General features: G+C 48.2%; 2 protein-coding genes and 1 long non-coding RNA gene across 8 annotated transcripts in view; 2 read left to right on the top strand and 1 right to left on the bottom strand.

Moving 5' to 3' along the window:
* The window catches only part of LOC125329748, a 32551-nt gene extending 13569 nt beyond the window's left edge, over window positions 1–18982 (top strand). Inside the window, exons 2-4 of one of the 2 annotated variants that reach the window (XR_007205254.1) lie at window positions 13242–13439; window positions 15659–15939; window positions 18842–18982. This is a non-coding gene — a long non-coding RNA (uncharacterized LOC125329748). Of the gene's footprint in view, window positions 1–13241; window positions 13440–15658; window positions 16126–18841 lie in introns of those variants that run through there. The other variant, XR_007205253.1, reaches the window with a different exon arrangement.
* Window positions 4962–13577, bottom strand: CLRN3 (clarin 3). The gene is made up of 3 exons (XM_048312085.1): window positions 13258–13577; window positions 7412–7591; window positions 4962–5613 (listed from the first exon to the last, which is right to left on the bottom strand). The coding sequence occupies exons 1-3, from the start codon at window positions 13484–13486 to the stop codon at window positions 5339–5341; spliced, it is 684 nt and encodes a 227-aa protein (XP_048168042.1). The 5' UTR covers window positions 13487–13577; the 3' UTR covers window positions 4962–5338.
* A 1986-nt stretch (window positions 18983–20968) lies between the features above and the next one.
* Window positions 20969–24073, top strand: part of PTPRE (protein tyrosine phosphatase receptor type E) — an 89348-nt gene continuing 86243 nt past the window's right edge. Inside the window, exon 1 of one of the 5 annotated variants that reach the window (XM_048310504.1) lies at window positions 20969–20993. The gene's annotated coding sequence lies outside the window, so the exon portion shown is untranslated. Of the gene's footprint in view, window positions 20994–21986; window positions 22035–22286; window positions 22543–24073 lie in introns of those variants that run through there. The other 4 variants (XM_048310503.1, XM_048310495.1, XM_048310507.1 and 1 more) reach the window with 4 other exon arrangements.

Here is a 24073-nt window from a genome sequence, read left to right as displayed (position 1 = left end):
CCCAGAGTGATGTTTGCAGTTGAAGGAAGTTTGCTTTTAGTTATGCACACATTTTTTTTCTGCACTGCTAATTCTAAGAGTTGCTCTTTGCCCAAGAAGCTTTAATCTGAGTATTTGAATATTCACTGTAATGTGCCTGATGCTTCTCCCGAGGCTTCAACAGGTAGAAATAGATGGGAAACACTTTCTTACAGTGCCACAATCCCTCTGTATTTTCCTCTATTTTCCTCTTTAAAATCCTCGACAAAGAATGGGAGAACCCCCCCCTCCCGTGGTCACTGAAATATTCTCTTTCATGTCCAGAAATAAGCATGTTTATAAAATATTCTTGGGTGATAAGAGTTCTGTTCTTATTTGAGATGCTGGTTTTGCTCACACTTGTATTGATCAAGGAATACAAGTGAACGTTGCCTTGGTTACCTTTGCAAAACTCAGTATCTTTATCCTTATTTGGCAGATTTGTGCTGTATAAAATCCCATTTTCTCTTTGAATCTGTATTTCTGACTATTATTAACCAAGAGCTTTGGTAGCTCTGATTTAATTTTTTAAAAATCGTGTATTCTCACTTTCCTCTGGGCTTTTTTGGGGGCAATTTTCCTCTTATTATTACATATAACATAATACTGGGAATTGGCCAAAAACTTTTCCCAGGAACCTACCACTCTCTTCCCTCCTCCTGTGCTCATTCCCACAGAGCTGGGATGTCAATTAGAGCCTCAAAATTAATGTAATTTGGAAAATACTTTCTCTTTTTGTGTGTCTTAAGGAGGTGAAATAGAAGAATCCTTTGCATGTAGAGTCAGGAGCCTTCTCCCTGTCCCTCCCAGCCCCTCCCTGCCTTTCTCGCCGCCCACTTTTCAGCAGAATAAACCAGGAAAGCCAAGCCAAGGCATCCTAGGAAGGAGCCTGCTGCCCTCTCATGGCTCCTGCAGCAAACAGCCGGGAGGAAAATGGGACTAAACAGGGAAAATCCCCCTTACTCTCCAGCTCAATTCCCTTTCCAGGCACAGGAGCAGAAGCCAGGACAGGCTGAGCAGGAAGGGATAACTCCATGCCCTGAGTTATTGCAGGGAATGCTGTTCGGTGGGATTTGATTTCCTGATTTTTCAGTTCCTTTTCTTCCCAGAGGTTGTTTTGATGTGGTTTGGGCACCACAGGAACTGCTCCTCCAGCAGAACACCCATTAAATCCTGGAAATCCCATTAGTTCCCTGGGATAACTGGGGGGTTCAGGATTTAAGTGCCCCATCCCTGGAAGTGTCCATGGTTGGGTTGGACAGGGCTGGGATAAGGAGGTAACAAAGGTCGGTTATCAGGTAACTGCCTGGATTTGGAAGCTCCTGCTCTAAATTAGATTACAGAATGGGAAAAGTCAGGAATTCCCCACGTCCTGGAAGGGAACAGGCTGCCCAGGAGCCAGCCAGGACAGGGATGAACAACAGGAAGGCAAAGTGTCCAGGAATCTGCTGATTCAAAAGCTCTGCAGAAGAAAGGATTGTGCATCCCCCTTACAGGCACTTCCATGGGAGGAGGGTGAAAAAGAGGGGGCGGGGGGGAAAGGGATGCAACCTAATCCAAGCTTGCATTAGGTTTTGGGAGATCAGAGGGGAATCGGCCCGGCTCTTGCCAAGCAGGCAGCCTGGAGATGAATGGAGCTGTGTTCAGTGCACTTATCCTCTTAACGAGCACAGGTCCTGGCAGTTTGCCCTCAGGTGAAAGGGGAAAAGCTGGCACTGTCAGCCCGATGCGCTGCTGAGAGCAAAATCAAGCTCCCGTCTTATCTGAAGCCGGGTGATTTTCCACATTCATCACTTGCCAGTGTCTGAAGCGCGGCTTTTCCCCGGGAGCTGTGTCTGAGCAGGTCAGGGGAAGGTCCTGCCTCAAACCGGCTGAAAGGTGATTCCCCCTCCGACATCCGAGTCCCAACTGCTCCTCACCCTGTGCCCCCGGTCAGAAATGCTGAAAGCTGAGCTTGAGTGGAGAAGAACAAGAGGGGATTATCCAGCAAGGCACCCCCAGCTCCCATCTGCTCCCCTCTCTTCCTCCTTTTACTCCCCGAAGGAGAAATCCAAGGCAGTCCCTCGCTCCCAGTCCATGCTGACCTGTGCATAATGGTTGCTCTGGCTCAATAAGGGATTTTTTTTCCCCTGGCTAAATAAATCACTTGGATGCTTCTCCTAAAGTGATTGTGATTGAACTACAGGGTTTAAAATAACCATATATAACATTAACTGGGCAATGCATTCTCACCTGGCTTTCTGCAGGGGCACAGGACAAGGAGGGATGGCTTTGGATTAAAGAGGAGAGATTTAAGTTATATATTGGGAAGGAATTGCTCCCTGGGAGGGTGGGCAGGCCCTGGCACAGGGTGCCCAGAGCAGCTGGGGCTGCCCCTGGATCCCTGGCAGTGCCCAAGGCCAGGTTGGACATGGGGGTTGGAACACCCTGGGACAGTGGAAGGTGTCCCTGCCCATGGCAGGGGTGGAATGAGATGAATTTTAAGGTCCCTTCCAACCCAACCATCCTCTAATTCTGTGATTCTATTTGTGCAAGATCTATTTCAGCTTTACAGTTCACTCTCGAGGTTTCACACTGGATAAAAGTTACACCACGCAGCAGAAAATGCTGAATAAAGGCAGCTTTTCCTTGAAACCACCGCAGATCCTCAACACCTGCTAAATTAACAGTCAGCCTAATGTTTAGCAGCAGCTGAAAACATTTAATAAGATACATTGCAAAGCTGCAGGCAGGCAAATGCAATAATTTCTGCTGTAGCCCCTCAGCAGCACGGCAGAGCTGGTTAATTCACAATTAGAGAAAAAAAGAGCCAGTGCAGCTTTGCTGTTGCCCAGAGGCACAGAGACACAGTCAATAAAAGCAATCCCTGTCCCCCAGGAGCTATTCCACTAAAGAGCCAGCCAGCTCCTGCTGTTTAAAAATCTCTGCTGGTGGGAGAGCTGCCCGAATTAACAATCGATGTTCTAAATCAAGCACAGGATCACAGACACAGTTAATGATTTTTATTATAGGGGTATCAGAGAGTTGAAAATAAATATTCCTCTGGCAGCCCTTGGGCAGGTTTGGGTGGGGGGTGAAAGGGAGGAGAGCCTGAACCCAGGATAAATGGAATTACAGAACGGTCTGGGTTGGATGGGACCCTAAACTCATCCAGTTCCATGGGCAGGGACGCCTCCCACTACCGTGCTGCGCCAGCCTGGCTTTGGGCACTTCCAGGGATCCAGAAGCACCCTATAAATGATAACCCCCCCTCTGCTGCCACTGCCCAGCGCTAGCAGGGAATTTTAGGGAAGCACAGGGTGCCAAGTTGGTGCCAGCTCTGTGCGTCCACTTCCCCCGTGCCTTGTGCTTGCCCAGGCGGGGTTGGGGGGTTCACCCGTGCGGGGATGCGCGGCTGCTCCTTGGAGCACCTGAGGCTCTTCCCGGCCCCATCCCGACTGCTCCATCCCCGCAGCAGCAGCTGCCAGCGAGCACAGCGTGCCTGAGAGCAGCTCTTGGTGCCTGGGAAGGGAATTCCTGCCCTTAATTTGAGATAAAACATCCAGAGGAAGAATCCCGAGGCAGCCTCGTTAGTCACCTACAACTTGAACTCCTGTTTAAATCGGGGTTTTTTAGCCTTGTGGTGACTTTGATCTGTGCTCACATCAAAGCAGGTGAGTCCTCGTTACACAGTGACTTTTTAGTGTCTGCAGGCAAACAAGAGACCTCCAGACTGATTTTTAACAGGGCCATGTGCTCCCAACAGGCATCCAAAAGCAGGATTTATTTCATTTCCCAAACCAGTGCTTTGATGCACCACGAACTCCCAGGCAGTGGGAAGCTCCTGCTCTCCAGAGCAGGAATTCTTGCTCCTCCTGCATTATTCTGACTCTGTTCCTCCACCAGGCCGCTCTGAGCGGAGCTGTGGCGTGTGACGGATGCTGGCTGGGTCCAACAGTGACAGATGAACGCTGAAACTGTGAAAATTTTTGCAGCCGAAGCAAAACTGGCAAAGCTGGCCTGGGGCCAGCTCCACCGCAATGTTTACAGCCCTCCCCGGCACTTCCAGTCACGCAGAGCAAAGATCATCTCTGATTTTATTGACCTGTGCCACCCTCAACTCTTAGAAACCCTTTTTTATTTTATTCCCACCTCTGCCCTCACCACCCTTTTAAGCAGGAAGGAAAATCCCTCTGCTCTGGTTCCTGTGAAAGCACAGCTGCACAAAGTGCTGGCTGCTTTCATCTCCAAACTTTGCTTTTCTGACATAAAAAGTGAGGATTCACCTCTTGTATCTCCTCATCCCCTCTTCAAAATGCTTTCTTATCTCCACGAGCACCTCTTGTATCACAGGACAGATATGGAGCACAACTGAAATTCACACTGCAAAGGAAAATGAGGCTTTTTTTTCCCTTTTTAAAGGAAAGAAAAGAAAAGGTCTCTGCTGGCTGCAAAGGTGAGGGACAAAGGAGCAGAAGTGCTGACCACAGTGAGCCTGTGCTCTGAGCAGGATCTGTCCCAAGGTCCCTCTGCTCCCTTCCCTTGGAGGAATGAGAAGGGAGCTCCCCACTCCTGGGCAGTTCTACAGCCTTTGTGAGCACAGTAAATACTCATTAAACTGGGCAAAGGGATGGCCCTGGCCATCAGTCATCACTGATAATCCAGCTGGGGGGACTTTGTGCCAGGCAGAGATGTGTGGAGAGGGGGCCGGGCACAGCTGCCCAAGGTGTGGCTGCGCCCTTTGCTCTTGGCAGTGCTCAAAGGTCTGCAAAGAGCCCCAAATAAGATTTCCTAATGCTCCTATCCATTAATAACCTGTAGCTACTGGGCTTCTCTGCTGCTGTGGAATTGTAGAATCGTTTAGGTTGGGAAATCCATGGAGTCCAACCATTCCCAGCACTGCCAAGGCCACCACTGCCCCATGTCCCCAAGTGCCACATCCCCAGGGCTGTTCAATCCCCGCAGGGATGGGGACTCCAGCACTGTGTTCTGTGGGTTTTGGCCACAAGGGCAGTTCCTGGCATGACCAGGAGCCTCCAGACCTGCAGGACATCCCTGAGCAGAGAAAGGAGAAGATGGAGCACCAGCAGTTCTGTGACCATTTCTGCTGATCCCAAGGGATCCTGCTGTTTGCACTCTTCCTGTCCCTCGAGATCCCAAATCCCACACAACTCAAACGATGTCTTTGATCTTGCTGCCCAGGCCTGAAGGCAGCTGAAACCGAAAGAGGCTTTGGTGTCCTCACAACAATTTGGGAGTTGAACCGCGCACACAGTTCAGAGCAAACAGAAATCTGCTGTCCACATGAATCCTCCTGCACACCCCCTTTTCCAAGGTGTCCTTAAAACAGGATAACATCCTTTGGTGCATTTTCAATGGGTCTTTCCTGCTCTTTCTTCTTGGAATATCTGGCGTGGTCATAGAAATAGATGATGACGAGAGAAGCAATGTTCAGGAAAAGGATGAGCAGCATGATCCAGTAGGAATATCCATAGTTGTGTTTGGATCCAAGGTGTGTCTGCGGAGAGGTGGAACATCCCTGGGCCAGTTCTTGAGACAGGCTGTTTCCTTGGACATTCACAGGGAAAAGAATCATGGCTATGAGGGTGAGGACTCCTAGAAAATAGAAATACAAAATTATAATTTTATATAAAACATAACATTTTAGAGGAGAAACTGCAATGTTATTTATGTAGTGACTTACAGTCTGCTTTAATTCTTGTCCTAATCCAGGTATTTTAATCAATTTATCTAATATTTATCATTAATAAACTATGGGGGCATTTAAAGAATTTTTGCCCCACCCAATAGTATCTGCCAGGTGTTTTGATACAGGCAAAGATATAATTGAAAATGATTAGATTCTCACTGATTAGTCTTAGATAAGGCCATTTAATTCAACTCTTTTTCACTGAATTTAGGGCTGAGCAGTATTGTGTATTCACCCCTTTGGTGATTTGTCAATGCCTGTTTGATACAAGCCCAAACCCATGGATGGGCAGTCTCACAGCTGGATAAAATATCACAGCTGGATAAATATCACAGCTGGATAAAGCCCTGAGCAGCCTGGTCTGTGCTCAGGGGTGGCCCAAGAGCTTAAACTTGGAGGCCTCCTGTTCTTCACAGCTTGAATTATTGTATCAGTCTGGCATGAACCAAAATGTGATGTCTTATTAGGTCTGTCTCTATTTCTTACAGCCTCCCAAATGTAAAAGGAGTTCAGTCGCTTTGACATTTAACTCAATATTGCTCTTACATCTCTGCTTTCCTCGTGCCAACAGAGCTGTAATCTCTGAACTCTGGCGGAACAGTTCCATTCCTTCTCTCCCGGCACCTCATCCCACCCCAGCTCACGCTGAAACAGCTTCATTTTTTATTCAGGAGGACACTGTAGGAGGATTAGGAGCCTCCAAGATGACCTCCCCCATTAAATGATGCGTGATTGCCCATAAAAATACACCCACAGCAAAATGAACTTCCAGGTCACAGCACTTGCAGGGCTGTTAAAAGTAACCACAACCCTCAGCCAACATGAGAATTTTATTTTCTCCCCAATATTTATTTTAGTCCTTTCATTTCAGTCAGAGCTTGCAGGTTCAGGGTGCTGGGCTCAGAAAAAACCCTCTCATGTGATGAGACAATGATCTACCTGTCTCAGAAGGGAATAATTGTCTAATTTAGCTTTTGTTCACTTTTCTTACTGAGTTTCACAGCCGCTTCAGCATCTGTGTTAAAAATGGGTAATTTTCACGCCTCACCTGTACTTGCTATAATTAAGATTATCTGCACTGCTCCCTTCCCACTGAGGGCTGGCTGTGTCCCCAGGACAGCGTGGTGCTGCTGGGGACACTTCTTCCCTGGACCTGAAGAGCTTTTGAGGGACAAAATACCTGTGCTGAAGTACTCTCTAATCAGATGTCTTAAAAGGAAATTATTCAAGTGCAAACCTATTATTAGAGGAACACCTAATCCTCTCGAGACTAATCAAGTGTGAGATCTGTGGTCGTGGCCAGAGCAGCACAGGGAGGGTTGGGAGCAGCCGGGCTCAATCCAAGCAAGAACGTGGGGTTCTTGGACAGGTTCCCAGCTCTAATGACTCAGCATCCCCTCCAATTGTTTTTCATGCTTAGGGAATGTTTAAACTTATTTTCACCTGTGACTTTTTGCTTTTTTAAAGACTGAAATAATTTTTGCCAGGGCTCACTCCTCCAAGCTGCTGCCTCCCTATAAATACTATTATATGAATATTGTTTTATTGTTATATAATGTATTTTACTGGTATTTCAAAGATGCTTTTCAGGTGTCCCAGCAGGCACAGTTACAAAGGAAACCCACAGAACAGAATGCATTTCCAAGTGTTCCCTTTCGCAGCTATTCCTTCATCCCGGAATCCACGGGAACACGCGCTACTCACCGCACACGGAATTCCAGGTGTAGACTCCGACGGGTCCCAGGAATGTCTGGTAGGGGTTGCTGACAGCGTTGGTGCAGGTGAAGCCAGAGCTGAGCAGGGAGCTCAGCAGAGCCAGCACCAGCACCACGATGATGGCAACGTTCAGGCTCCTGCTCCTGGCGCTGCTCAGGGCGTCTGCGACTGAAACACAGCGGGGTCAGGGGTCAGGGACAGCAGGAAAGGACACGGCCCCAGCTCGTGCCACAGGGGGTTCGAGTGGAGATGTGGGAAAGTTTGCTCACAGAAAAAGGGTGGTCAAGCATTGACCAGGGAGTCACCATCCCTGGAAGTGTTCTAAAGTGGCTGTGGCGCCGGGGGACGTGGTTTAGTGATTAAAGGTTGGACTCAGTTATCTTGGAGAGCTTTTCCTATGTGAATATTCCATGATTCTGTGACAACCTGCCCTGCCCAGCCACGTGGGCTCAGCCCATGTTATGACCTCCTGCCAGGGCTGTAATTAAAAGCTAATGAGCAGAGGTCTGGCTGATCTGTAGGGATGGGGATGAAGAAAGAGCAGGAGGATTGGACACAGCAACGAATCCAAACCGAAACATGGGGTGAAGGAATGTGGGGCTGAAATAAATTCTTGTCTGCTAATTCTGCAGGTTAGTGGGTAGTAAACTTCTGTCCTTAATACTTCTGTAGATATTTCCTCTGGACGTGGCCAGACAGGAATTTTCTGCCTAAAGTGGATCAGAAATCTGGGTGTTCCTCTGCCAATGTCTGGTAACCTCCACAAATACCTATTTAAAACCCTGCTCCAATGTAAAACTCTGCTCCAGTTGTATTTCCTTTCGGTATAGCAGCAGTCCCTCACGTGCAATAAATTTCACGGGGAAATCCTTCCCAAAGTGCATTAAAGCTGCTGCCTGGACAGGTCAGCTGCATTTGCAGGGCAAATAAATCTGAGCCTGGTCATCCAGCGGCAGATGAGGGTGGTTGAGCTCATCTCCTGACTGGATCTGTCTGCATGCCCTGCAGGAAAAGCTTGCTGGAGGCAGGACTGGTACCTTCTTTTAAAATAAAGGAGCAGCTCCTGCTGTTTTCCCACCAGGACAGGACGGGGTTCGTGGAGGGTTTGGCTCCCACAGGGCTGAACTTTGTGGGCACATGGCCCTGACCCCACATCCTGCTCCCTCTCCTTTTTCCCTGGCTTATTCCCAGATCATTCCCTGCTGTAGCTCCCGGCCACATGTCCATGGCTCTTGTGGTCAAACCCTTCAGAACTGTCACCAATTTTTGCCTAAATCCTCCCAGTTACTCAACAAGTTGCTGATAACAAGAGACTCAACCCCAAATGCAATAGCCTCAAAGTGTATTTTGTGGAGGTGAATTCTTTTCCTCCTCTCAATTTAAAGACTGAAAAGGCAGCTATAATGTGCCTGTGGCTGCTTTATGTTGCAACAAATACAAGGACAATGTTTTGGAGCTCTCTGTTCAAATAGATGTTGTGAGAGACAGATTTCTGTAGGAAAATTCCCTTTCTGTGCTGTTCTTGATACAGAGCCATTATTGCAAAATATTCAGGTAGTGCATAAGTGGCAGAAATCACAGCAGAAGGAAAAAAAAAAGGAGTAAAAACCCATAAAGAGGAATAAATATAATAAAAAGAGCTGTTGGAAAGGAACGGAAAGGAGAATTCCTCTCACATTTTATCTAATACTGCAGTACAAGTTAATTTCTGCTCGAGGCAGCAGCAGGTGAGGATGTGTTATGGAAATCAGTTGTAAATTTAAGCAATTTTCCTGGAAGAAAAGGAAAGGAGGGCATCCGGGGGATATCACTCAATGAAATGGAAGTGAGCAGCTTGCACCCTGTGCTCAGGCTGAAGCAGCCTCGCAGCCTTACAACCTGTGATCTATTTCTTGCAGAAGAAATAAGTCTGGAGCCAAATCAGACAGGCTTGTGTAATTTCCCTCTGGCAGCCTCACTTAATTTTATCGCTCAGAACATCTCCACAACTGCCTGGCTACACCTCTCACACCCCCTAATTGATCTTGTTTATGTCTGACACGGAGCTGCAGTTTAGGGGATGGCATCTTGTCAGCCTCCAGCTGTTGTAGCCGTGTCTGCAACAGCACAAGGCTGAGGGCTTTAAAGAAAATGCTCTTTTCATGGCAACTGATGGGGTTTTATCCCTAACTAAAGCAGCCTGTGCAGACGGAAGGAGTCTCCAGCAGCTGATCTGAGTGGGATCAGTTGTAACCTGCAGCTGGATAACCTCTGGGTCTGTGCAAAACAACCTCATCCTAGAATGAAAACAGGGTCTGCTCAGGTCTCTCCTTAATTTCCTGTATCTTCTTTTGGTTTTCACCCTTAATTCTTATGTGTTTGGGTAGAATTTCCCAGACTTTACTGAGCTTAGTCAGCCTTCCCAGCAGCTTTTACAGCTCCACAATCAGCCATGACACATCAGGAATTAAGCACTGAAAAAAGCCCAAACAAGCAAAAAATCCCAAGGAGAGCTCAACAGAGCTTCCAAATTTACAGGAGATCCCTGGGAACTGATGAGAACATGAATGAATTCCAGCATCTGTTGTCATGTATTTTAGAAAGTGAAACGATTCCTCTGTGCTGTGGTGAATTTGAAAGTCCTCCTTGGGTGTTGTTGGCCTTGCTGGCTGCCAGCTGTTGGATAATCCTGACCTTCTGGACTCTCTGGGCGTGGCTCTTCCTGAGCCTGGCTCAAGCTCTACCTGTTTGGCTTGGACCAGTCAAAGCTGTGACCAAACCCTCTGACAGAGCATTTTATTCATAGGTGGTTCCTCTCTAAGACAAACCACTCAAACAGCTCAGGGAGGCTCTGAGGACTCTGGTTATTAAATAACTTTTGCATTCTGGCTGCCTGTTCATCCCCAGGGCCTGGGAAGTGGCTGCAGTGATTTATTGCTCCATTAAGGCTGGGAAAGAGCCACCCTGGCTGGGCACTCCATGCACAGGGCATGGCAGGAATTATATTCAAAGTCTTTCATCTTTGTGCTTGGAAATTTCTTTTAATGTTGTGGTTTCTGGAAAAAACAAGTTGGTTTTTTTGTAAAGGCTGTTGATGATCTGCTTTGGAATAGTCATTGATAAAAGCCAACCTGGGCTGCTGCTAAAAATAATCCTCAAGTTCTTGACTCTGATTTACCCTTCTGGGATTGTCCTTCTTTTCCCACACCCAAATGTGACAATGCCATTTGAGAAACGCACGTGGGGTGCACAGCAGAGCCCCCAGCCAGGGCAGAACTGGTTTTAAATCAAATACCAAATTAAATCATGCTGAGATTTAAAAGCATGTTTAGAACTCCTCTTGCTGGTGTCTGAAATGTCAGAGTGCAGAAAGCTCAGCACTTTGTTCCTCCATAGCACTGGAAATCCGTTTATTTAAGGATATCAGCAAAGGAAACGCTTCTCCTGCCTTAGGAGGAGAGGAATATAAATGAATATGAATATAAAGATAGAATGTATGGAATTCTAGGAAGCATGTTTCCTATTTCAAATACATATGGAATATAATGATAGAACAGACTGGTTTGGGCTGGAAGGGACATTAAAGAACGTCTCATTCCACCTCTGCCATGGCAGGGACACCTCCCACTGTCCCAGGCTGCTCCCAGCCCCAATGTCCAGCCTGGCCTTGGGCACTGCCAGGGATCCAGGGGCAGCCCCAGCTGCTCTGGGCACCCTGTGCCAGGGCCTGCCCACCCTGCCAGGGAAGGATTTCTTCAGTAAATAATATTTAATGTAAACACGATAATCATGCCTAGTACAGAGCCTAAGAATTAATTTAAAGTCAGTTCTTCTCATTCTGGATACCCGCCCGACAGAACTAATGAGGGATGTGGGCAAACCCATATTTAGATTATTCACAAAGCCCCACTTTCCTTCAGCAGCTGTGGAAAGAAACTCACAGCTCCTGACGCTCACTTTATTCATCCCTAAATTACCGATAGGTGAGAGTGGAGATAGCTTTTTGTAAGTGTTCTCGCAACACTTGGTAAGTGATAAGCACAAAACCCCAAATCCAGTGAGGGAAAACCCAACACCACCAACGCAGACCATGCAGAGAACTGAAACCTTTCACTGACAGCAGAGTGTTTTGAGTTCCTTTCAGTAATTCTAATTAAAATCGATCACAACACCCAGGCCCTGCGACTGGGCTGTGGGAGCTGCTGTGCAGACAAAGGCAGGGCACAATCCCTGGACTGCAGCCAGCCTGGATCCTCCTCTGCCATCAGCTCTCCAGGGCAGGATTCCACGTTTCCCACGGAGCCCCATTAAAATCAGCCAGAGCTGCCCACGTGGCTCAAGGCTTGGGGCTTCAGCCAGCTGCCATGAGCAGCTATAACCACGTATAAATTAGTTTGTTTATTATTGACTCTTCTAAAAATCACGTTCATTGTTCTGCTGTGACTGTAGTGAAGTAAGATTGAATGATTTGGGACTCTGTACTTGTTACGTAACTATCCCCATCCATGCTCCACCTTTTGCTGGGAATGCTGCTGTGCTCAGGGTTTCGTGAGAACATAAATGTCATGGTGGGGACAGGTTTGTGTAACACAGCTCTGCCACCATGGGAATTCAGGTGTTTCTGCAGGTGCAATGCCAGGAATAAATGAAGCTGGGGAAGAGCTGGGAAGCAGCTGGAGGTTTAGATCTGCTGTGCTGGGACATCTCACAACAGCCTACCAAAAATGAAAATATTTCTTGAAACATCTTAAAATCCCAGACTGGTTTGGGTTGGAAGGGACCTTAAAGCCCATCCAGTGCCACCCCTGCCATGGGCAGGGACACCTCCCACTGTCCCAGGCTGCTCCCAGCCCCAATGTCCAGCCTGGCCTTGGACACTGCCAGGGATCCAGGGGCAGCCCCAGCTGCTCTGGGCACCCTGTGCCAGTCCTTACACCTAATTTAAATCCATATCTCATATTTCAAAATTACTTGACCTACTCATGTTTTTGGTAGCTTTCTTTCGAGTGGCTTTTCTCCCTTTCCTGTGTGTCACCAGCATTATTGCTCTGAACTTGATGAGGCAGCAAGGCAGATAAAATAAGTCCAACCCTTGATCCTGGCAGCAGCTTTCAGGTTCATCTACCTCTGGGTGTTGTTTTGTGTGTTTTATTCTTTTTCCTGCAGCAGCCTTAAAACCTTTCTCTATCAAAATGGTGCTAATTTAGTAGTAGGTGGCAAAATGTTTGAAGTCAGACAATAAATTAACATAATGAAATTTAAAAAAAAACCAACCTGGAAGGTCAATTAGGTTTGTAAATCCCTTAATAAAGTGCTGAGTGCTGCTTTTCTGTTCCTCACCAAACTTGTGAAAATCAAAGTCAGTTTGACAGAAAGTTCCCATTTTGTGGTTTTTCCCTCATTCCAAGGTGAAGGCCAAGATCACAGGTGATAAGCTGGTATTGTCAGGAATGCTGCAGCATTTCTGTGCCTTTTGGGGGGCCTTATTTTATACCACTTGGATCCCCAGACTGTTCTGTGGCTATTCTTGTTCTCATTTAAAGTATTGTACTTACAGGTGAATACGGGATGGATACGTCTGTCAGCGGCACGAGCAAGGAGATCTTAGGTTAGGATTGGATATTGGGAAGGAATTCCTCCCTGTGAGGGTGGTGAAGCCCTGGAATGGGTTTCCCAGGGAGCCTGTGGCTGCCCCTGGATCCCTGGAAGTGTCTAAGGCCAGGTTGGACAGGGTCCTGAGATAGTGGAAGGTGTCCCTGCCCATGGCAGGGCGGGAATGGGATGAGTTTTAAGGTCTTTCCAACCCAGAGCAGTCTGTGATCCTCTGATCCACTTCCAGGTGTGCCAGCACTCACCTTGGAATGTTTTTTCGGACACCAGGAGTCCTGCATCCACGAACTGCTCACAGGTGCCACTGAAGAGGCCGTACGTGAGGCTGACGGTGACGGTGGAGTTGGTGCGGGAGAACCGAACGTCGCTGCTCACCCACTGCGGGGTCGCCAGCACCACACAGATCACCACGAAGGAGCTCACACAGGTACAGAAAGCAGAGGCAAACATGGATGTTTTCCTCCTGGATGGCATCTTTCCACGGATTTTTCCCCCAGTTCAGAGGATTTTGGTCCCTTTAGTCCGGTTTACCATGAGGGTGATTCCTCCTCGGTGCTGTCCGTGCTCTGTGCGAGCACAGAGTCATCCTGGTAAACTTTAAGCAAACAGCAGTAAAAATGTAAAATAATTGAACTTTGCTCTGGGGAAAAGGTGTTGCCATGGAGACAACCAAAGCAGCCTGGCAAAGGCCAAAGGAATTGTCCATGGATGATTTATGGTCCTTGCCAAAGCGTCGCTTCCCAGATCGCCGCTCTGGGTTCATCCAGAGCCTGGAGCTGGCACCTTCCCAGCTCACCTCGCTCCTCCTGGGAGAGTCCTGATTTGTTGCTTTTTCCTCTTAAAATCCTGATAGCTGGGCTGGAAAGAATTTTTATTAAATCTGTGCCTAATGTTTTATGGTAAAGAGTTGTAAAATGTTCTTTCTCTGTTCAAATTCCCAGCTTGCCTAAGAGCTACCCAACCATCCCTTTGGGAAACGTGTTAAATTCTTTAAATTTGGGAAAACACTGGGTTGCTCTTGGGTTTTGGTGGGGTAGGGAGGTTCTGTCTACTGTCAATGGGTTATTTTCTAGAAAGAGCTCTAATTCCCAATCAAATTCCACTTATTTTCACAGACTAACTCCTTCCCTTTCTCGTTTTGTCAGGGAGGAAACAAATACCTTGAGCAGGCCTTCATTTCAGGGAAGCAGTGGATATGTAAAGGGAGAAATCCTGAAACAAATCTATTCTATTTTTTTTTAACCCCAGCTGACCTAAACAACAACAAAACCCAGTAAAATGATGGTATCAGAGAAAACTTTCATTGCTTAATGAAAAGACTGAAACCAAATTTCTAGAATTTGAGATAAACCCAGTCCCCCTTTTTTTGGGCTGAAACCAGGAACATAAATTAATAATTTATTGCCAGGGTAAAGTAATAAAGATTCCATCAGCTTTTATTTCTATTAATTATAATGTCATTATCCCACTTTATACTGGATCCCTGCTCTTGGATCATCCAGAGCTTTTTAATTAACCTTTAGGGAACAATCTGCTTCAACAGTGCTGCTACATCAACCTGTGGAGTTCTCATCCTGAAGCTTCCCTGCTTTGTCCTGTGAGGACGCGGAGAGATTCCTGAATTTTTTATGGATTTGAAGTGCAAGAAATTTTTGGGAGGAGAAAATACCTGTTCTGCAAAGCAGGGTTATTGTACTGAGATTTTTCTGTTTTGTGATTTTTTTTGATCCCAAACTTTTAAGCAGTAATCAGGTTTTATATTATATATATTATATTATATTATATTATATTATATTATATTATATTATATTATATTATATATTTTATAATATTTTATTTCTGGTCTTTTACATAATATAGCCTTGATTTTTATTTCATTTTTCAAACTATTTGAGATTTCGATGCTATTTTTGAGGTCATTATTTATAGGAATAAATAAATCTAATTTTTTTAGAAGTATTTAAGCTTCATTCCTACAGAATCTAAATGCTTCATTAACATAGTGCCAGTCAGTCAGGATTTGATTTAAACTCTGAGGAATAAAAGGGAATTTCTTACCCTGTCTAAAGTAATAAGAAACCTGCCTCACCTTCTGATCTGTACCCAGTTAAACTTTAACCCCAGAAATACGGCAAGGCTTTGTTAGGCTGAGCCACCTCTCCAGGTTCATTGATCCACCAGCTCTATTCTCCAAAGGACATAGTCCAAGACTTTATAATCCAAGGATATTTTCTAATAAACTGAGCTAAAAGCTGCCCTCCTGCCATCAGCTGGGCCACTTGTCCCGTGTGAAATATGGTTTAAAAAAATCAATATTTAAGAAGTGATGTTTGTTTCGGTAAAACAGGGCACTATTTTTCAGCTCCTTCAATTTTGATGAATTGAGCACCCACCCCTTTAAAAATACTGACTAACAGCCACTCAGAGCATGGTGAATAGCCTGGAGTTCCCTTCCTTGCAATCTGACTCAATTATATTCAGTTTTTGGTGACTCAGCTCGAAGTGTTATGGCTCAAATCATTGGAACTCTCTTGTGGCTCAGGGAATTGCTCTGTAAATGAGACCATCATTTGCTTTTTTCTTGCCTGTCACCTTGAGGTTTATTCTATGCCTAAGCTACGATTCCTTGTCTTTTTTTCCTCACAGCTACCTGTAAAAACATCATAAAACCTGGAATTAAAGCTGTAGCTTGACAGGACACACCTCATCACTTGAGAGAAAGGAGAAGAGATTGCTTTCCTCTGACTCAGAGAAAATATCTCCTGATCAGCACCTTATCAACTCTGCCCCCACGGATCCTGACTCAGCCCTGCACAGCAATAGAAGAGAAAAATCAGATTAATTTGTTATGAACCAGAGGAGCAGCAGAGAGAGCTGGAATCCTTTGCTACATAAAATTACCCATCATTTTTAAGGATTGGTTTTATGTGAGTATTTCAATTCTGTTTAAGTCAGTTTGCTTTAAGCAACCAGGAATGTAAAAATACAAAAGGAAAACCTTTAAACTCAAACATCTCACGCACATCTATTTTTTAATGTTGCAAACACATTCTTACATGTGAAAGGAACAAATCCCATGGTGGTTTGATGCCCACAGCTGCAGAAGGATCAGAGATGAGGGAGGAATTCTTCCCTGTGAGGGTGCCCAGAGCAGCTGTGGCTGCCCCTGGATCCCTGGAAGTGTCCAAAGCCAGGGTGGAGCACCCTGGGATAGTGGAAGGTGTCCCTGCCCAAGACAGGGAAGGATTTTAAGGTCCTTTCCAACCCAAACCATTCTGGGATTCTGGGACGCTCTCCCGAGGGATGCCAGCAGGGCAGGATCCAAGGTTTGGCTCTCAGGTCAATGCTCGCAGCTGTGCTCAGCAGTAGCCAGGGAAATTCAAGGTGAAGCCACTGCAAATTATTCTCAGTTCTGCTGCAGCTGCAATACTTCACTGCCGGTGGTTTTAAAATTCTGTGTTCTGTTTAAATATTTAATTTCAAACCAACTGAGTGCTGGCAAGGTGACTTGGCAGGAAGTGCTGCTGACATTTGGGATTTTCCTTGGGCCTGACCTTCGTGGTGCATCCCTGGGTCTCCCACAAAACCTTGACATCCTTTTTAATTTCCACTTTCGATGTCTGATTGCAGAGGAGCTCAGCTGCTTCAGCCTTCAGCTCCAGAAAGATTCAAAAAACTTCCAGCGTGTGCAGGATTGGTCCATGGATTCCATGTAGGACCAAGCCACGTGTTACCCATGTTGCCTCTCCCTCTTCTATGACGGATAAATCGGAATTAAAGCAAATTACAGAATATTAAGAACGACATCCAGGTTTTTTCCTCTGGCACTTTGCAGCCAGCATTCCGATGGAAACACGGATTTGTTTGTGCCTTTTGGACTGGGAGAGGGAAATGGGATAAAGGATCATAGCTTTTATCAGAGCTGGAGTTGAGAAATGTGAAGCTGAACTGATCTGCAAATGATTGCAGCAACTCCTTGGAAAACTGGGAGAGGGGTGTGAGCACAATATTTATGGATCCCTGCCCGCTGCTGCTGTGGGGTGGATTTGCACAATTCCATCTTCTGATTTCTTCTTTCGCTCTGACCTTTCTTTTTCACGGTACTTTCGAAAGACAAAGCAAACACATTGGAAATTTTCCTCACATTTCTTCCCAGGAAATGCCCAGAACTTCCCAGCTGAGAGCTCCATCATGGTATAATTGTGGATGTCTGAGCTCTGACATTGGAGTGGGATCACACTGGAATCTTGTCTCCCAGACAGGTGGAATATTGTCACCAGCCCCTTGGAGCTCCATCCTGTCACCCCAGCAGCCAGCAGGAACGGGGAAAAAAATAGGGAAAAAACCCAGGAGAATTTCCAGCTGGGAATTAAAATAAATGGAAGATCCCAAAGCCACCAGGCTGGAATCCGCACAAATGTGCAAAATCCTGGTTTAAAATCATTGTTGCTGCCAGGGCATCCCTCGGATCTGCACCAGAGTGAGTTGTGTCCATTCTGGATTCTTTGGACAAAGGCCTGGAGTGCCAGGAAAAGGGGGAATGGCTTCCCACTGCCAGGTTAGCCGGGATATTGGGAAGTGGGAACACCCCTTGCACACATGGCAGCTGCAGGGACAGCCCCCAGATTGCCTTTTCTCCAAGATGCTGGGATTAATAAATTATCCAGCATTAAGTTTTGATGGGAAATGAATCCTTCAGTGGGCAAGTTTATCGTCTGCAACGTCTCATAGGGCACCCACCCTGGCAGGGGAAGGGGAGCAGCAGCTCCCTGAGCATCTGACTCCCTGATTGTCCTGTTTCTCCCCACTTCCAAGCTGTAAAATCGTTGGTGGGAATGTCTGCAGGCCATTGTGGCAAAATAAGGAGTTTTAAAATGAAATTTTTAAACTATTGATCTATTTTCCATTTTTCTTTTCACTCCAAAAGTCATGGTCTGTAGTTACCAAAAACAACAGAGCTCCACTAAAGCCTCTAAGATCTCTCAGGGTGTCTTTTCTCCACACCCTAAAAGATGACACAACTTTAAAATGACGTGTTTTGGTGTTAAAAGGCGGATTTCATTTAGGACTGAATAGTGAAATGGAATGGTCAAGTGCAGTTCAGTGAAGAATGATGGGGCAAAGAAAACTCCTGGCATTTTAAGAAATAGAAAAGACAGCCCTTGCAATATTTTCATTTTAATAAAACGTGGCTTTGAAGCTGCTTATGGTGTGGAGTGTTTAAAACAACGCCTTGAGGTGGAGAAGGAGAGAAGAGCAGGCAGGGCAGGCTTTCCTTTATTGCAATTTCTGTAACAATTATAACGAGATGTAGGCTTGAACACTTCAGTCTGTTCCTACAGACTCCTAATTTCAGATTCTGAATGGAAAAACCTTCTACAAATACCCCTTTGGAGTCATTAAATTAACTACTGCTGGAATATTGCACAGCCTCACGCTTTTGCCCAATTATTCCTACTTTGAAGAGCTTTCCCTGCATTTTCAGGCTGAGATGTGTTTACAGCCACAGAAATCATGGGGCTGTGCCAGTTTTTTGCTGTCCTGCCTCTGATTTCCAAATTTTTTCAGGACATTTAAAATTTGTAGTCCAGTAAAGAGACAGATCTATTGTGTTGGAACACCAAAATAAAATGCTGATGTTCAAATATTACCTCTTTCCTACCATTTATTCCCTGAGCCTGCCCAATTATTCCTACTTGGAAGAGTTTTCCCTGTATTTTCAGGCTGGGATGTGTTTACAGCCACAGATATCACACGTCTGTGCCAGTTTTTTGCTGTCCTGCCTCTGATTTCCTGATTTCTTCAGGACATTTCTGATTTTTATTCCAGAATATCAGCACCGAAGTCAACCTACCGTGCTGCTGCCAAGGGAATCATGTTGGAATACCCCAAATTAAATGTTGGTGTTCAAATATTGCCTTTTTCCTGTCATTTATCCCCTGAGCTTGAAGCAGAGGAGATGCCTCTCTGTAGCAGAGATCAGCAGAGTGCCTGGAATTGCTCAAGGTGAAGTTCCCACCACTTCTGCTGGAATCTCATTCCTTCCACGCTGCAAAGGAGGGGATGCAGGGGCTGGGGCCAGCCAGGAGCTGTGGGAGGCCCTGCAGCATCTCTGGGAAGTTGGAAGCGAGGGGGTAACGGCTGCCAAAGAGCTGCCACTGCTGAGAGGGTTTTGATTTGCAATGGAAAGAGAGGAAAAGACACCTGACCGGTGGCCTGTGAGGTGGAGGAAGGAAAGTCCCTGTTGGAGCAGGATTGGGATAAATGTGGGAACATCTGCCTGTTGTTATCTTATTTTTGCACAGCATTTCAGCCTTCCACTTTCTTAAATTTATTTTTTGGTTCCTGTCTTCCTTCTGTCAAGGTAATTAAATTGCTGCTAAATGGCTTCCAATCCCACAGCAGCTTCGTTTCTCATTCTCTCCCCTATCTCTCTCCTCATTGTCTGGAGAGATCTGAAATTGGGTTTCAAGACACTTCATCCTTCAGATCCCCACTCCTGGCCTTTAAATCTGGATTTCTGGCTGAAGGTCTCTATCAGAGAGCATCACACTGGGTTGTTTTTCTGCAGCCAACAAAAAATCAGCCTCAGGCTGTTGGCTGCAGCTCGTTAATGTATCCTGGAAAACACAAATGGCATAAACCTGGCCTTGGAGCATCCTGGATGAGACTGGAAGGAAGCAGAGCTGGGAACACTGGTAGGGACTAACAAGGCTAAATTATCAATATAATTATGAACATGAGTGTGGAGGATTGGATGAAGTTTACAACTTTATTTCACAATTGCACTGTTGATGTAGATATTCCCCTTCTCTCCAACAAACCCTTCCCACCAAATAATGCATTAACAACTCCAGTGTGCATGCTCTTGGTGCTTTATTGTACAGCTTGGCTTCCCATTTCTGTCTCATGACTCATTAATTTTGGGACCACACAGCCTAATAGTACTTTTAACTCCTGCACTAATAGAAAACGTGGTCATTTTGTCCAACATGTATAATAATTCTATTTATTTTACTGCCTGGCTATAAGCACTCATTTAAATTAATATCCAATCCCTTGCAAATGGTTACCAGCGAGAAAATTGCTGACTTGCAGTCATTTGATCTGCAAAAATGTTCATTCAAATCCAGCTCCTCCCTGGTGCTGTGCCCACTTGCGCTGCCATATCTGCTCGTGGAAATTTAGCCTCACACTAAATTGCTGTTTCCTTGTCAACACGATGCCAAAGGGATGCAATTAGGCCCTGATGAAGTTTCTTGCAGAAGACACAAATATTCACAGATGTTCTGATATTTTTTTTTGTTCTGGTGGGTCTTTCTTTACACCCCCGAAAAGATGTGACATCCTTTGGAGCACCAAAATGTTGTGTGCGTGGGTGTGAGGGTTTGGAAAATAACGTGGAGTGTCATTAAGGTTGGGAAAGACTTTTAGGATTACTTGGATCTTTCCTGGAGGAGGGATTTCTCCTGCTGCAGTGCTCTTCTTGTTCTGGGACATCTTTTGGAAAACTTAAATGTGGTGTGCATGGATATGGGGGGTTTGAAAGTAATCCAGAGTTTGATTAAGTTTGGGACTTTTAAGGTCGCTTGGATCATCCCTTCTGGAGGAGAGATTTCTTCTGCTGGGAAGCTCTTCTTGCTCTGGGACATCCTTTGTAAAACTTAAACGTGGTGCATTGGTATGGGGGGGTTTGAAAGTTATCCAGAGTTTGATTAAGTTTGGGAAAGACTTTTAGGATCACTTGGATGCCTCCTGGAGAAGGTATTTCTCCTGCTGGGAGGCTCCTCTGGCTCTGGGAGAGGTGTGTAGCAGGGACTGGAGCCAAGAGGCAGCAAGATGTGCCTTGAGCCGCGGTGACTCCTGATTCTCGGTAATCCCCTCCTCCCTGTCCTACTTTCCCACCTGCCGTTTCTATTTCGGGTCTCCCCGTCCCGCTTCGCTGTCCCTTGGAGGGGACGCTGGGGACCGCCAGCCTCAGGTGTGTCCGTCCCACCGCCGGGCAGCGACACCTCCAGAGGGGCCGGGCAGCGAGGGCACGGAGCCCGCAGGGTGGCAGGTGCCCAGCGGGGACTCCGGCATCCCGGGAGCACGCGGGGATGGGACACGGGGAGGTGCGGCCCGGCCAGAGCTGGGCGCTCTCAGGGGCTCGGGAGGGAGCCCGGCGCTCGCAGCCCCCGCGTGTGCCGGGGAGCGGCGGGGCTGTGGCGGGGCTGTGGCGGCGGTGGCACCGGCGGGGCTGTGGCGGGGCTGTGGTGGCCGTGGCACTGGCGGGGCTGTGGCGGTGGCACCGGCACCGGCGGGGCTGTGGTGGCGGTGGCACCGGCGGGGCTGTGGCGGTGGTGGCACCGGCGGTAGCGGTGGCGGTGGTGGCACCGGCGGTAGCGGTGGCACCGGCGGGGCTGTGGCGGGGCTGTGGCGGTGGCGGTGGCGGCGGTAGCGGTGGCACCGGCGGGGCTGTGGCGGTGGTGGTGGCGGCGGTAGCGGTGGCACCGGCGGGGCTGTGGCGGGGCTGTGGCGGTGGTGGTGGCGGCGGTAGCGGTGGCACCGGCGGGGCTGTGGCGGGGCTGTGGCGGTGGCGGTGGCGGCGGTAGCGGTGGCACCGGCGGGGCTGTGGCGGGGCTGTGGCGGTGGCGGCGGTAGCGGTGGCACCGGCGGGGCTGTGGCGGGGCTGTGGCGGTGGTGGTGGCGGCGGTAGCGGTGGCACCGGCGGGGCTGTGGCGGGGCTGTGGCGGGGCTGTGGCGGTGGTGGTGGCGGCGGTAGCGGTGGCACCGGCACAGCCCCAAGGCCGCGTCCCCCCGGCCGCGCCGCTCCCGCCGCAGTGCGCGCCGTGTCCGCCAGGCGGCGCCGCGCCCGCCGCGGGCTCGGGCTCAGGAGCGGGATCGGGATCGGGAGCGGGAGCGGGAGGAGGCGGCGGCCGAGGGAAATTTCCTGCCGGGAGCCGCCGCCCCGGCCCACAGCGCCTGCCCGGGCGGCCCGGCCGCGCCGCCAGCGGCCCGCGGAGCCACCGCAGCCGCGCAGGTGAGCGAGGGCAGGGGGAGGGAGCGCGGACCGCCGGGGATGCCGCCGCCCGCAGGTGCCGGGGAGCGGCCGGGTGGTTCCCGGTTGTTGGCGGCGCTGCCGAGCCGGGCACGGCCGGGGAGAGCGGCGCTCCCCGGGACCGGCCCTGGGCGCCGGCGCGACAGCGCGGCCACATCCCGGCAGCGACATCCCGGCGGCGACACCGCGGCGGGGGCAGCGCCGGGCGGGCGCAGCTCCTGGCGGGGCCGGGACACCGCGCGGCGCTCGGGAGATGCGGGACGCGGCGGCAGCAGCTGCGCCAAGGGCACGGCCGGCTCCCCGCGCATCCCCGGCCATGCCTGGACATCTCTGCGCATCCCCGGGCATCCCTCCCAGGTGTCCGCGCCCCGGGCTCTGCCCCGCTGCCGGGATGGGGCTGGCGCCTGAGCTGCGCCTTTAAGAGCGATTTTCTCCCGTCGGTTCCCATCCAGCCCCTCCTGAGGTGAGCGGGGCTGGGGGCGGCGTTCAGGTGAGCGGGACCGGTGGCTGCGGACGAACTCTTCTGGTCTCCCACGGTCAAGGCTGGTGTTGTTTAAACTCGCTCTATTTCCATTCGTTCTATTTATTAGTTTGCTTTCACGCGACTTTTCACTGCCTCCCGTCACAGGATTTTATTTTTCTCTTTACTCGCGGCTTTGTGGAAAGGGTTAATGGATATTTGCTGTGGGATGGAACAGTGTTTTCTAATTGTGAAAGGCTGTCTCCTGGGTTTTTTTCCCCAATTTTTCAGTGAGGTTACTCTCCATGTGGCTTATTTCAATAGCGTGAAGTGATTTTCTGTGTATTCAGCTGCGTAGCTGTCTGTGTCTGATTTGGATGGGGTAGAGACTGCTGAGTTGAAAGAAAAGACAGCGCTTATCGAGCTTTGTTTTTTGAGATTTTTCTTCCCCCTAAGATGTTATAAGCCGTGGAAAGTAGAAATAAAGAGGCAAAGAATTGAAAAAAAGAATTTTTAAGTGCGTGGCAGTCATACCTTATGTGCAGATTGTGTTTGGGGCTCGTAAATAAATAAATAAAATAAGTAACTTCTGATGAAAACCAATGACGTTCAGCTGGAAAGTGGGTGTAGTTTAGAAGAGGTTTAAATGTGGATAAAATGTGCTTTCCTCATCCTGGAGGGGCGTTATGACTTTGCTGGGGGATAAATGAAACCAGTTCAGCCTTGGAACGGGAAGTTGCAGGTGGTTTGGAGGGGGGGAACCAGCTTGGTGTTGTTCTTGACCAGGTGGAATTTGGGCTTCGAAGAGTCCTTAATGGGGAGTAACGAGGTGTTTACGGGGCTTTGTGCTTGGGGTGGTGGCGCTGAAGAGAAAAGGGGTGGGGATGGAGTGGGACAAGCAGAGACTGTCAGGTTGAGGTCCCCAAGATGAGGGGGCCGCGCTGGTGTGGATGCAAACATCACCTGTGAGGTGCTGGATCGACCCAGCAAAGGGAGTTAGCTGAAAACATTTGTTTTCTCAAGTGCCAGAACGAGTTGAAATGTGTGGAGTGAGCTTAGAAATGTGAGAGAGCAAGGGAAAGAAAGTAACGTGAGAAACAAAATGGTGTGGGCGTAGTGTTTGATTGCTTTACTGTGCTCCCAAATAGAGGGATTGCTGTGCTCCCCCAGCCATCCTTGCTGTGCTCTGACTAGCATGCTCTATATTCCTGAAATGCTGGAAATATGTTCTCCCAAGCACAGAGCAGAACTGAATTCCTGCTTTGAAGGCTTCCCTGGCACCTTTAATAAACCCAGCCATCGTTATGTGCCTAAAGCGTGGTGCTGGGGCTGTTTGGGCTGCAGGAATTTCTCCTCAGGCTGGGAAGTGCAGGTGCTAAGTGGGGAATTTTAGCACATTTAGGTCCTAGTTTGAGTTTGTATCTTGGTTTCTCTCCTGCTTTCCACCTGACATGTTCATGGTTATTTATCTGTTATCAAGCTCAGTCGAGGTTTTTCATCTCTGAGTAAAGGGCTGACCTTTCCATAAAACAGCTGTCGTAAATCCCTGAATTTTCTTGGT

This window comes from Corvus hawaiiensis, chromosome 8, assembly GCF_020740725.1.
Source record: "Corvus hawaiiensis isolate bCorHaw1 chromosome 8, bCorHaw1.pri.cur, whole genome shotgun sequence".
Classification (NCBI taxonomy): Eukaryota; Metazoa; Chordata; class Aves; order Passeriformes; family Corvidae; genus Corvus; species Corvus hawaiiensis.
This window is presented reverse-complemented; position numbering and strand designations above follow the sequence as displayed.